This window comes from Urocitellus parryii, chromosome 1 (assembly GCF_045843805.1).
Source record: "Urocitellus parryii isolate mUroPar1 chromosome 1, mUroPar1.hap1, whole genome shotgun sequence".
Lineage (NCBI taxonomy): Eukaryota > Metazoa > Chordata > Mammalia > Rodentia > Sciuridae > Urocitellus > Urocitellus parryii.
Genome location: NC_135531.1, coordinates 188,434,825 through 188,448,337, shown reverse-complemented (window position 1 = coordinate 188,448,337; position 13,513 = coordinate 188,434,825). Strand labels below are relative to the sequence as shown.

The 13,513-nt window shown below is 35.4% G+C and overlaps 1 protein-coding gene across 1 annotated transcript in view; it reads left to right on the top strand.

Moving 5' to 3' along the window:
- Positions 1–12,957, top strand: part of Map3k2 (mitogen-activated protein kinase kinase kinase 2) — a 74,106-nt gene extending 61,149 nt beyond the window's left edge. Inside the window, exons 13-17 of the mRNA XM_026388763.2 lie at positions 68–216; positions 587–718; positions 5,303–5,432; positions 9,895–10,072; positions 11,371–12,957. Of these exons, the coding sequence (XP_026244548.1) occupies positions 68–216; positions 587–718; positions 5,303–5,432; positions 9,895–10,072; positions 11,371–11,596 (815 nt within the window). The 3' untranslated portion in view covers positions 11,597–12,957. The remainder of the gene's footprint in view (positions 1–67; positions 217–586; positions 719–5,302; positions 5,433–9,894; positions 10,073–11,370) is intronic.
- The last annotated feature ends 556 nt before the right edge of the window (positions 12,958–13,513 follow it).

Below are 13,513 nucleotides of genomic sequence, written 5' to 3'. Positions count from 1 at the left end.
ATTTAGTCCTTAACCAATCTTGTGCATCTGATTATCCCATTTTTAAGATAGTGTTCTTTTTTTTTAGCACCTCGAGCACCTACCAACTGGAGATTGGGCAAACTGCTTGGCCAAGGAGCCTTTGGCAGGGTCTACCTCTGTTATGATGTTGATACAGGAAGAGAATTGGCTGTTAAGCAAGTTCAATTTGACCCTGATAGCCCTGAGACCAGCAAGGTAAAAATCACTACACAAACTACTTTGTCACATTATAAAAAACATTTTTACTTAAAAAGGTAATATACAGAAGACTCTTTAGCTTTTCCTTAATACAAATGATTTGCAAAACAATTAGATAAATTATATTTATCTACTTTGTACTGTGGATACTTCTTTTCTAGTATTTAAGTTGTCTTCCTAGTCTGATATAGTATTGCTTTAGCGTACTGTGAGGGACTTTTAAAGAAGCTACTGATTAGCCACTTTAAAGTGTTTGTTCCTTGGGAAATAAAAATTTCAGAATGTAATCACCTTGATAGGTCTTGAAGTTAGAATTTTTTTGTTTCTACAGTATTGTAAAGACTTAACAGTGAATTTTGTCTTTTAGGAAGTAAATGCACTTGAGTGTGAAATTCAGTTGTTGAAAAACTTGCTGCATGAGCGAATTGTTCAGTATTATGGCTGTTTGAGGGATCCCCAGGAAAAAACACTTTCCATATTTATGGAATATATGCCAGGGGTAAGCTACTACATTTTTTTAAAAGTAGACATTCTATTTAGTTGAGGAAAGAAAACAAAATTTTCATTATAACCTTAGTTAAGGAATTTTAGAAGAGTTTTAAATTAGAGCTGATTAATATTTTATTTTCTGTTTTTTTTCATGTATCTTTGTATTTTTAAACTCATTAATGGTAAATGTCCTAAAAATATCCTTGTAGCCAGTTTATCCAAACCGGAACTAGAAATTTAATTGGTTCTGATTTCTAATCATACTCTTTCTTTCTCCTGAATAATAAGTTAGCATTATAGTTGTACATAGTTGTACATTATATCTCTGAACTTTATTTTTTATCTATCATAGTCCATTTTTACATGATGTAGATTTGGTGAGACCAGGAGAGTTGTTACTTTTAACAGTCTCATCTCACAGATTTCTATAATTACATTCATGGATTCTGTTTAATTTGCTCCTTGTTTCTTTTTTTCCTGTGAACTTCAGGTTAGATCTAAACTCTTAAGTCAGATTCCATTTCATACTTTCTTAGCTCATATGTCATAGATGAAGCTGTATACTTTATGTTGCATCCCATCAGGAGACATTCAATTTGTGGTTATTTTACCGTAGAGATGCTAAGAGTGATTGCTAGATTTGATGACTGACATCCTGATTCCTACATTGTAAAGTTTTGTTTTTTCCTGCAAACCAGTGGCACATATGAATGTTCAGTTTCTTTCCAAACTTTCCCCTAATTTTTTTTTTTTTAAATTCTGGAGATTAAACCCAGGGCCTTGTTCATGCTGAAGCATGCACTCTACTGCTAAGTTAGAGTTACACCCCAGCCCCACACTTGTTTTTAACACTGATTTACAGCCATCCTAAAGTCAGTAATTTCAATGGGAATTATAAAATGATATTTGTTACCTTTTGTCACAGATTGTTATTATTTGTATCTATAGAGGACATTTTAATATATGATTTTCAGAATGGTGGTTGATATATTCATTTAAAAATATGTATAGTCTAAAATTTTAGTGGATGGCATATGCCAGAAAAAGGAGTTTGACTTATAGGTTTTTATGGAGGTAGCTGATTAAAATTGTATGTAGCAGGTATAGGTTGCAATGTGAGCTTATGGATCAGTAAAACTGTGTGTGGATCAATACCTGGTAGTAATATTCTTAATCAGCCTTAGTGTAACATGAGCAACAATAGAATTTTTTTTTTTTAATTTTTTAAAATATTTATTTATTTATTTTTATTTTTTGGCGGACACAACATCTTTGTTTGTATGTGGTGCTGAGGATCGAACCCGGGTTGCACACATGCCAGGCGAGCTCGCTACCGCTTGAGCCACATCCCCAGCCCCCTAGAATTTTTTATCATAATGAATAACTAATTGTTCCTAGTGACACTATTGCTACTCAGTGGTTATCTTTACTATTTCTGTTTTTAAAGATTTTATTTCCAGTGCAAGTGGACTTTAAAAAGTCCTCTTTGGGTTCTGGGAATGTGACTCAGTGGTAGAATGCTTACCTAGCAAGTATAATAAATCTTCCTTGGTAGCTGTGCTCCTGTGGTGTGTGCTTATAGTTTCAGTTATTCAAAAGGCAGAAAGAAGGATTGCTTGAGTCTAGAAGTCTAAGGCAAAACACACACACCCTCTTTGAAAAGCAAATTGAGGGATATATTAAGAGCAATAAAAATATTGAAGACAGGGCTGGGGATGTGGCTCAAGTGGTAGCTCACTTGAGCCTGTCATGTTCGGGGTGCTGGGTTTGATCCTGAGCACCACATAAAAATAAAATAAAGATGTCGTGTCCACCAAAACCTGAAAAATAAATATTAAAAAATTCTCTCTCTCTTTCTCTCTCTCAAAAAAAAAATATATATATATTGAAGACATGATAATCTCATGGAAATTTTTCTTCAGTAGTAATCTGAAAGAAGGGGAAAGCTCTGTATATGTATTTTAGTATTATTTGATAGTGGAAAAAAAGGGGAGGTTTAGTGACCACAATGGAAATAAATTATGATGACATTCTTTTGAGAATGTGTGCTAAAAGTTAAAATTATGAAAATCATTATCATGAAGTTTGAGGAAATATTTTAATAAGAGGGAGGAAAATAATACAAAATGCTTTTTAAATAATGATTACAATATTTTAAATGTGTCTGTTTGAACAAAGAAGAAACTTAGAAAAATGTGATTATGGTAGATTTTTCTTATTCACATTTCTTTTACTGTCTGTGCAATAAATATTTATGTTAAATAGAAAATAATTATGAATAAGTATGAATAGAAACTCATCATTGAAGGTAAGATTAATTAAAATGGTTAAAACTGATTTACATCACAAGTATAGATATATAATCTTTATACATTTATTATATAATTATCTTTTTGAGAATGTAAACTTCCTTTCATTGAATTGTGAGAATATAATGAAAATAATGAAACCCATTTTAAGTACTTATTGTTTAAATATTAAGTTGAATTGGTATATGATGAAGTGATAGTTATGCATTTAGAAAGATTTCTTAAATTGAATATTATAATATTTCAAAACTTTTTATTTTTCAAATTGAATATAATTTCCCTTTATTTTCTTTTTCCTTCACAATCTTTTCTTATTTTATATACATATCAGAGCATTATAATTGTACATAGTAGTTGGGTTCATTTTGATAATCATCGTATAACCTTAAGACTAAGACCAGGACTATTCAGGAAGGGAGAGCTGAGTGATCTTGTTTCTCATTAGCTACACTTGGTTTTGTAAGGGCACCTATCTCCATCAAAGCATAGGTTGTCATTCCTTGAATTTGAAAAGCATGTTACTAAATTAATGATAGCTTATTGATAGTCTAAGTGAATTAAACATGTAACATATAATATAGCAAGACTATGGTAATAACTGAATTTATATATATTTCCTATACTTTCTTGAATTCCCAAATGTGTGAAATGCTATATTTCTCTCATTAAATTTAATATGATGGGCTCCTTTGTGACCTAGAATCACAATGTCAAAATTGTCATTCCGTTCTTCAGTTTTCCCAAATTTAGCTTTCCATTCCTTGGTTTGTATAGAACTGTATTCATACTTGGGACCATAACTTTTTTACATAAAAACTTTTTAGATACCTAAACTAGCTTTTGGCTTCTCTTCTCTCTCTTTCCACACTCCTTCTTCTCCTCAACCCTCTCCCTCCCCCTCTCCCTTTTCCTCTTCTACACACACACACACACACACTCTCTCTCTCTCTCTCTCTCTCTCTCTCTCTCTCTCTCTCTCTCACACACACACACACACACACACACACAGGTTTTTAGCTGGTACAGTTCTTCTCAATCTGTTCCAGTTGTACATGCTGCAGAAGTTAATTTTTTATAGTACACAGGTGTAAACAGACAACATTAATGGAGCTGTTAGCAGCCATAGACCACTGGTCCAGCTGCCCAGAGGATCATATCTCCCATAACCCTATAAGTATTTTTCTACCTGTTGTCTAGAGTGTTTAGTTGTAGTTGAGATATACACAGAATACTGTGTGTCACTACAAGTGGAGACATAGTAAATCGACTGTGAACAAATGGGCCACAGTGGATTGCAGGTATGAATGGCAAACATTTCACATGTGTGTTTGGAGTTTGAGTCTGCAGAATTTCATACTGTCATCTCTGCAGGAATCACTCATGAGGAATGGAAACACCACATGACTAAATCTGTAAAATCCAAGGATCTATTTTGTATGGCAGAGTATATAGTTTTCTAAAATTGAAGGAAAGACAGAAACATCAGGACATATTTTCTTATTTTAAAAAAATTTTCCCCTGTAAAGCATTTATTTTTATTTATTAGAAGTCTTGATAAGTAACCATAATGTACACATTGGAATCACTAGGAAAGCTTTTTCAAAATTCAAATGCCTGTGTCTCACCTCTCAGGCTGATTCAGCATACTCGGAGAAAGACACCTCATCCTGGGCCTATAAAAACACATAAAAAGTTTGATATTCCCCTTTTATATACTCTGTTACGTTTTGAACTAGAGTGTTGAGTATATATAGTAAGAACTATAAGTTTAATTGGTTCTGATTTCTAATCATACTCTTTCTTTCTCCTGAGTAATAAGTTAACGAATGTAATAAAACACTTTATAAAAAACAGAATAAGAACAAAAAATGAATAAATAATATTCAAGTAGAACATAGATGAGCAAATAAGAAAAACAAAAGTATACTCAAGGCAAAAAAAAAAAAGTGCAAGATGGATGTACTGGAGAACCTTTAAAAACCAAGTTGCAAAGAATAGGAGGTTGTTAAAACCAACATAGTCACAGAAATGAGGGCATCAGTTAAAACATAGTTTTAATAGCTTCTCTCAGCTATGGCATATACTCTTCCACAGTTAAAGTTGGGGAATGTAGGTGACTTTTATGTTAAATTGTGTGGCATATTATGTCTTTACTGACAATTCCTGCCCTCTCCAACTATAGCTTCCCAGTCATGAACTCTAGGACTCTCTTAAAAACAAAGATTTAATAGCAATTTTCATTTCAAACCATACCATAGTTTTGTTGTTGTTTTCTTTTATCCTAGGGCTCAATTAAGGACCAATTAAAAGCATATGGAGCTCTTACTGAGAATGTGACTAGGAAATACACCCGTCAGATTCTGGAGGGTGTCCATTATTTGCACAGTAATATGATTGTCCATAGAGATATCAAAGGTAAGCAATGTGTTTTTTACCTTAAGTGCATAATTCTTGTTGAATCTGAATGAAATAATTGATATGTTGAAGATATTTAACATTTAAATTAATATATCTGCCTCTTAAATACCACAGGGAAACAGTTCTCCTGCTTTTCTCACAGACTGTCAATATCCTTAAAACAGTCCTGATATTCAGGGCTCTACAAATGAGTAGCTCCACAGTGGGGATTCATAGAATCAATAAAGATCAAAATCACATAAGTGGCACCATGTCTGTAAAGATATACATGCAATACTTATGCACTATATGTAAATATATTGCATAGGCATTATAATGCAGTGGTTAAACTGGGCATGATGGCACACACCTGTAGTCCCAGTGATTTTGGAGACTAAGGCAGGAGGATCTCAAGTTTGAGGCCAGCCTCAGCAACTTAGCAAGGCCATAAAACATTTTAGCAAGATCCTGTCTCAAAAAATAGAAAGGGCTGGGGGTATAGCTCAGTGGTAAGTGCCCCTGGTTCAATTTCCAATACCAAAAGAACAAAACAAAATAATGTAGTGGCTAAGAGTTGGGGCTTTACTACTAAACAGCCTGACTTAAATTCAGACTTTATTTGGCACTGACTCTGTAATCTTGGACAAGTTTTACCTAATTTCTCTTATACTTTAGCTCCTCTTCCATGAGGATTCTTATAAGGATTAAATGAGTTTAATGCATGTGATTACTTAGAGCAGTGCCTGGTACCTAGAAGACATTCAAAAGTTAGCTACAATGATGACATACTTGATGTTGAGATCATATTTGAAGTCAGAGGAATGGATGTCATTGCCTAGGGGTAGGATGGAGAACAGGACTGAGTTTTGAAGAACTCCAACTCAGTTACACTTGCTTTTTAAACTTAAAAGCTCAACTGTTCTCAGGGATCAGGCATGTAAGTAAAGCATATAAATCAAAAAAGTATTAGGAATGTGTGAAATTTGAAAGTACTGAAAATGAAAACTATGGCAAAGCATACCTGGAGGGTCTGATTCTATATAAGCTGGGTTATGACTCCAATTTAGAAATCATTTTTATCACTCAGTCAAAAAATAAATTGATAAGTATAAATGTCTGTATATAAATACATTATTCATTGGTCTTTCTAAGGAGTCTGTGAGGTCCTGGGCTTTTGCTTCCTCCCTATACTGTAGCATATCCTGGCTGTAGCCATATTCAGGCAAAGGAGAACATTTATTCCTAAACCAGTTTTGGGTGATAACAATAGATCTGTACCATGCCTGAACCAAATCACATGTACTGGAGTAGGGCTTACTAGTGAATGTGAGAGGTACAAGGAATATGGCTGACTATCTGCCCTTTTAGGCAGACCTTAGTTGTTAAGTATAAAATCTAATCACTTAAAAGTACCTCATAGAGAAATTATTCAATTAGGAATAATGGGTATTCAAGGTAGCTTCTCCTTGGCCTTCATAATAAGGCAAGGCATAGAAACTGAGTGTTCCACTCACTACAGGAATCCTCTTTCACCTTTCCAGAAAAACTGATAAACCACCCTGGTCAGATGAGGAGGGTAGAAGTAAGAGGATTTAAAAACATTATAGGGCAAATAATATTGATGAGGGAGAAAAGTAAGATGTTAAAGTGAATGTGTAACAGAATCTCAGGTTTATAAAATTTAAGTCTGACACAGAAGGAAAATGTCCATGTGATTAAATCTTATATAATGGCAAAATAGGGATAGTTGTTCTCTACTATATACTTTTTACTTTGCTGTATTTCCCAGTTTTTAAGAACAACTTTTAAGTGGTAAGAGAAAAGAAAAGAAAATTGGTTGTATGCTGAAACCCATGAGTTCATAATGAAACTTGTGATAAAACTTAGTTGATCAGTTGATCAGCTGGGCGTGGTGATAGATACCTGTAGTCCCAGCTACTCTGGAGGATCACAAGTTTGAGGCAGCCTTGGACAACTTAGTGAGATTCTGTCTCAAGGACTAGATTCTGAGTGTGTTAGTACATGCCTGTAATCCCAGCTATATGGAAGTCTGAGGCAAGAGGATTCCAAGTTTGAGGCCAGCATAGGAAATTTATCAATATTCTCTCTCAAAATTTATAAAAGGTCTGGGGTTCAATCTTAGTGGTACAGTGTCTGCTAAGCATGTATAAGGTCCTGGGTTTAGTCTCCAGCACTGCAGAACAAACAGGACAGGGATGAGTGGGAAATAGAGAGCAAAAAACAAATGAGCCTAGAGTGCAAATCTTGGTTTTGATACCATTGTCTCCTAAAGAAACCAGGGCTTATTAGAGAAGTTACTGATTCTGGGTCTTGGGCAGGAAATATCCAAGATGAGCCTAGGCATCTTTTCAAAAACACAATTTTAGAGGTAGGGCAAAGAGATAGAGGAGCCCGTGGAAAGGGCTCCCAGTGACCAAAACTGACAAAACTTGAGCAAAAATAAAGTAGTACTAGATTATAGCCCAAAGTGTAAAATATATATCCATGTGTTCAGAGAAATATAAATGAATTATTTAATAATAAATGGGTGTTTTAGTCAGATTTTTTGCTGCTGTGACTAAAGGACTGACTTGTAGAGGAGAAAAGGTTTATTTGAGAGCTGACGGTTTCAGAGATCTTAGTTGAACAAGGCTGGCTCCATTTCTTGAGGCTTGAGGTGACGTTGAACATCATGGCAGGAGATTATGGTGGAGAAAAGCAGCTCACATCATGGTGATCAGGAAGCAGAGAGAGATATCCAGTTGCCAGATACAAATATATACTCCCAAGCCACGTCCCAGTTCCCACCTCCCAGTTCCCACCTCCTCCAGCCATACCCTACCACTTTAGTTACCACTCAGTTAATCCGTATCAGGGGATCAATTCACTGACTAGGTTAAAACTCTTACAACCCAATCATTTCTCTTCTGAACCTTCTTGCATTGTCTCACATATGAACTTTTGGGGGACACCTCACATCCAAACCGTAACAATGGGGAACATGGGACAGTTCTCCTGGCGGAATAATTCCAATTTAGGAATTATTTTATCGAATTCCTGGAGTGCAATTCTCTTCTCCTTGTGAACTGCACATAATGAATTTTTTTAAGATGACTATAATGTGGAGCTGGGTGTGGTGGCGGCACGTCTGTAATCCTAGTGGCTCAGGAGGCTGAGGCAGGAGGATCACAGGTTCAAAGCTGGCCTCAGCAACTTAGCGATGCTCTAAGCAACTTAGTGAAATCTTGTCTCAAAATTTAAAAAAGGACTGGAGATGTGACTCAGTGGTTAAGCACCATTGACAAAACAAAAAACAGAATATGTACATACAGTATAGAATAGAGGAAGTGACCTTACACTGGAGAAGGCAACAAATACTGCCTCCAGCCAGGCAGTGTCAAAGGTAACATCAACAGTGATGTTGACAATATGCGCCTGTAATAGCTTGCTAGGGCTTCAGTTAGTACTTTACCTCTGGTCTTCTTCCACAGAACTCATAAACCCCAGTCTAATCATGAGAAGAACATGAGACAAATTGAGGGACATTCTATAAAAATCTCTATCAGTGCTTCTTAGAAATGTCAAGATGATGGGCTGGGGATGTGGCTCAAGCGGTATTGCGCTCGCCTGGCATGCATGCGGCCCAGGTTCCCTCCTCAGCACCACATACAAACAAAGATGTTGTGTCCGCCGAAAACTAAAAAATAAATATTAAAAAATTCTCTCTCTCTCTGTCTTTAAAAAAAAAAGAAATGTCAAGATGATCATAGAAATGGAAAAGTAAAATTAAGGCAAAAACCCAATATTAAGAAAAACTTTAGGGCTAGGGTTGTGGATCAGTAGTAGAGTGCTCGCCTCGTAATGCAAGACCCTGGGTTCGATTCTCAGCACCACATAGAAATATATAAGTGAAATAAAGGTATTGTGTCCAACTACAACTAAAAAATTTTAAAGAACAACTTTAAAATACAGGTAACTAATATTTAAATAATGGATGAAAGTGCTAGAAGTTTGTGACTATAAAGTACCCTCAGTGAGTTCCTGAGGAGAAACTGACTTCTTGGGAAAATAATTTTCAACCATGCTCTTCTTCCTTTATGACAGAGAAACAGGGGCCAAGAGCCTCCTAGTGCTTTCCTGGTACTTCACTGAGCTTCACTCTTTAGCCTTTCCCTACTCCTTCTCTTCTTGTTCACCCTCCACCCCCACCCCTCTGCCACAGTTCTTTTGAGTGGGAGAACCTTCTTAGGTTCTGAAGCATAACACAGTTGATTAAAAATTCAGTGTTCACCCAGCAAATCCTTAATTAGCTCCAACTGTGTAACTGGTAGTATGCCAGTTCATCATCACCTCAGAAGATGAAAAGCAACAATTTGGATAGATTGAAAAAATCCACTAAGTACTTCTCTGCCATTGTTCTTTTTACTATATTCAAGAATGCTAGTACAATTAATGAAGTGAGGTTCTCTCTTATTTTTAGGCGCAAATATACTGCGAGATTCAACAGGCAATGTCAAACTAGGTGATTTTGGGGCCAGCAAACGGCTTCAGACTATCTGTCTCTCTGGAACAGGAATGAAGTCTGTCACAGGTACACCATACTGGATGAGCCCTGAAGTCATAAGTGGAGAAGGCTATGGCAGAAAAGCAGATATCTGGTAGGTTTTGATGTGAGATTTGCCTGAAAACTTACCTTATGTGTATTTTCACTCAGAATTGAAAATACTAAGCCAGATTTAAATTATTTGTCTTTTGAACTAGGCTGTATGAATTGTAAGGATTAACATCATTTTAACTGTGTCTCATTGAGACTATACTTAACTAAATATTTATAGAGTCCTGGAACCTGTATTCCCTTCTTTTTTAAAAAATATTTATTTTTTAGTTGGACACCGCATTTTTATTTTTATTTTTATTTATTTATTTATTTTTTTTTTTGGAGAGAGAGAATTTTAATATTTATTTCTTAGTTTTCGGCAGACACAACATCTTTGTTTGTATGTGGTGCTGAGGATCGAACCGGGGCCACACTCATGCCAGGCAAGCGCGCTACCACTTGAGCCACATCCCCAGCCCTGCATTTTTATTTTATTGATTTATTTTTATGTGGTTCTGAGGATCGAATCCAGGACCTCACACATGCTAGGCAAGCTCTCTACCGCTGAGCCACAACTCCAGCTCCCTATATTCCCTTCTGAGGAAGGATTTGTCTTAAGCAAAGTTTAGCATTAGATAGATATCATTACCCAGAAGAAGTTTAAAAGTAATTAATTATTATCAATGTTCTTAATATTCACTTGATCTTTAATTGCTTAATAATTTATAAAACACAAAATGGCCATTTCCTACTTCCCACACAGAAAAAACTTTCATCGATGTTTATTGTAAGTACCCCAAGGCAAACAATTTCTTTTCTTTTTTGGGTACCAGGGATTTTTGAGCCACATTCCCAACGCCACCCGCCCCCCTCCCCCCTTTTAATATTTTATTTAGAGACAGAGTCTTGCTGATTTATTTAGGGCCTTCCTAAGTTGTTGGGGCAGGCTTTGAACTTGCCATCCTCCTGCCTCAGCCTCCTAAGCTGCTGGGATTACAGGCATATACCACTATGCCCAGCCTAAAAACTCTAGCAAAAAATTTCTAATACTTATATTCTTTATAAAAAGAAGACAAAAAATTATCTTTAAGATTAGGCAGATTATAAAGCAAAAATTATAAAATCAATAATGTTCTTTGCCTCATCTCAGAGATGGCATGATAGTAATTAAATTGTGGTATGCTTTTGATTTTTATGTTTATTTTATGGTTTTATGTAATTAAAAGTGTTTTAATGAAACTTGAATCAAGTCATGTTTAAATGTGTGTGAACTTATTCCTGTTTGTCATTTTCTGGTTTGCCTGCTTTCTTTCCTGATGTTATTGCTCATATTATGTATTTCTGTTTATTTCTTTTTAGGAGTGTAGCATGTACTGTGGTAGAAATGCTGACTGAAAAACCTCCTTGGGCTGAATTTGAAGCAATGGCTGCCATCTTTAAGATTGCCACTCAGCCAACAAACCCAAAGCTGCCACCTCATGTTTCAGACTATACCCGAGACTTCCTCAAACGGATTTTTGTAGAGGCCAAACTGAGACCTTCAGCTGATGAACTCTTAAGGCACATGTTTGTGCATTATCACTAGCAGCTGGTAACCTCTCCTGTGCCTCCACCCAGCTCCCATCTGATCGTTCACCTTCTCTCTGACTGCACTTTTCTTTTTTTATAAAAAAAGAGAGATGGGGGAGAAAAAAGACAAGAGGGAAAGTATTTCTCTTGATTCTTGGTTAAATTTGCTTAATAATAATAATAGTAACCTAAATTTTTTATATTTAGTCTTTTTTCCCTTACAAGAACTTGAAACAACTACTTTTTTTTTAAAATAATGTACTGATGTGGTTCAGAGAGATAAAGCACTTTAGTACATAGTAAGTCTTTTTAGTACAAACAAATCATTTGGAATACCGAAAGATTGTAGAGTCTTTCCCTGTATCGCTGACATATTGATAGTGTTGGGGAGACGTGAAAGACAAGGAGGAAATGATGTACAATTTGTAGTTTTTAGTGATAGTATTTAAAGTAGTTCCTCATTTGTGGGGTTGAGCCCTAAACTTGAGTTTAGGGTAGGTACTCAAAGAATATAGATTTTTTTTCTTATATCTGTATTCTTTAGATCATAACCTCTGTCTACCAAGCTTTTTGCTCAGTAGGAATCTTGATAGAAGATATGAATATCTAAGAGGTATGTTTATTTGTAATTCTAACCAGTATAGTAAGCAAATACACTATAATAGATCCATGTTACTGGAATCTGTAAACCTTGAGGGATAGTGTTCTGCTTTAAAAAAAAAAAAATACTGTTTTGTTTTAAAGCAGATATGGGAAGTCAATGAGTAAAGCTAACTAAGAGACAAAAAGAGATTGCTCTCATTAAATGTGTGAGCAAAGAAGAGACCACATTTGCTAGTAAGCAGAAATAATTAAAAAATTAATTGAGTGTTATTTAGCGTATTTTAAACTATGTGCTTTATTTGAGGGGGGAAGTCCCAAAATTAAGGAAATTGAGAAAAAATAAAAATCATATATTCTGTCTTCCTATTTCTAGCTCCTGATTTCCCATAGCTAACAGTCTTTAGAAACTAAGGGTGAAGCCTGGAGTATCCGTGTGTAAAGCTAATGTAATGAGAAGAAATTCTTTTCTTGGGATCACAGAATACTGAAGCACCTCAGAAAATAAGACGCCACATAAAATAGTGAGATTGTCATTGGTGGCACAGGGACATTTCACTTGGGTTTAGCAATGCCTGGAGACGTTTTATTTGTCACAAATGGGAAGATACTTCTGGCATCTAGTGGGTGGAGGCCAGTTCCCTCCAAAAAGAATTATCCTGCTCCAAATGTCAAAAATACTGAAATTAAGAAACCCCAAAGGAAAGACCAGTCCCAACCATAAACTGAAAACAGCCATTTACAAAGTAGTAATTACAAAAAAAAAAAAAAAAAAAGCAAATTTTAAAGAAAAAGTTTTAATGTATTACAAAATTAGGGTTTTATAAGAGCAGATACCACTGCCTTAAGCCCAGGGTGAATGATCTCAGCAAGTAGCAATCACTTCTTTACCAGCAGACTCTTACATCCAAATCAGTAATTCTTCCATTTTAGAAACAATGTGTTTTGATTAGAAGATATGAATATCTAAGAGGTATGTGCATTGTCACTAGCATCAGTGAGCTCAGCATCAGTGTGTATTCTTTACTTAAAAGTCAATTCATAATCATGGGCAGAGAAAAGCATATCAAACAAAATGTTTACAGTAAACAGGAAGGTTAAAATGCTGTAAGGCATTTCTAGAATAGGGTATCCACTAAGAGAAGGAGCATAAAATGAAAAGAGACAGCTGGGAAAGATTCCACCATCTCTAATGGAATTATGCTAATTAAAAAGATGAGGATGTCAATAATTTGGCTACTTATAATTTTTTTTAGCCTATCAAAGCAAGTGTGAAGTACTTTATTTTTAAAGATCTAGAAAATGATAGTCTTTCAGGAGGCCGTAAATGTGA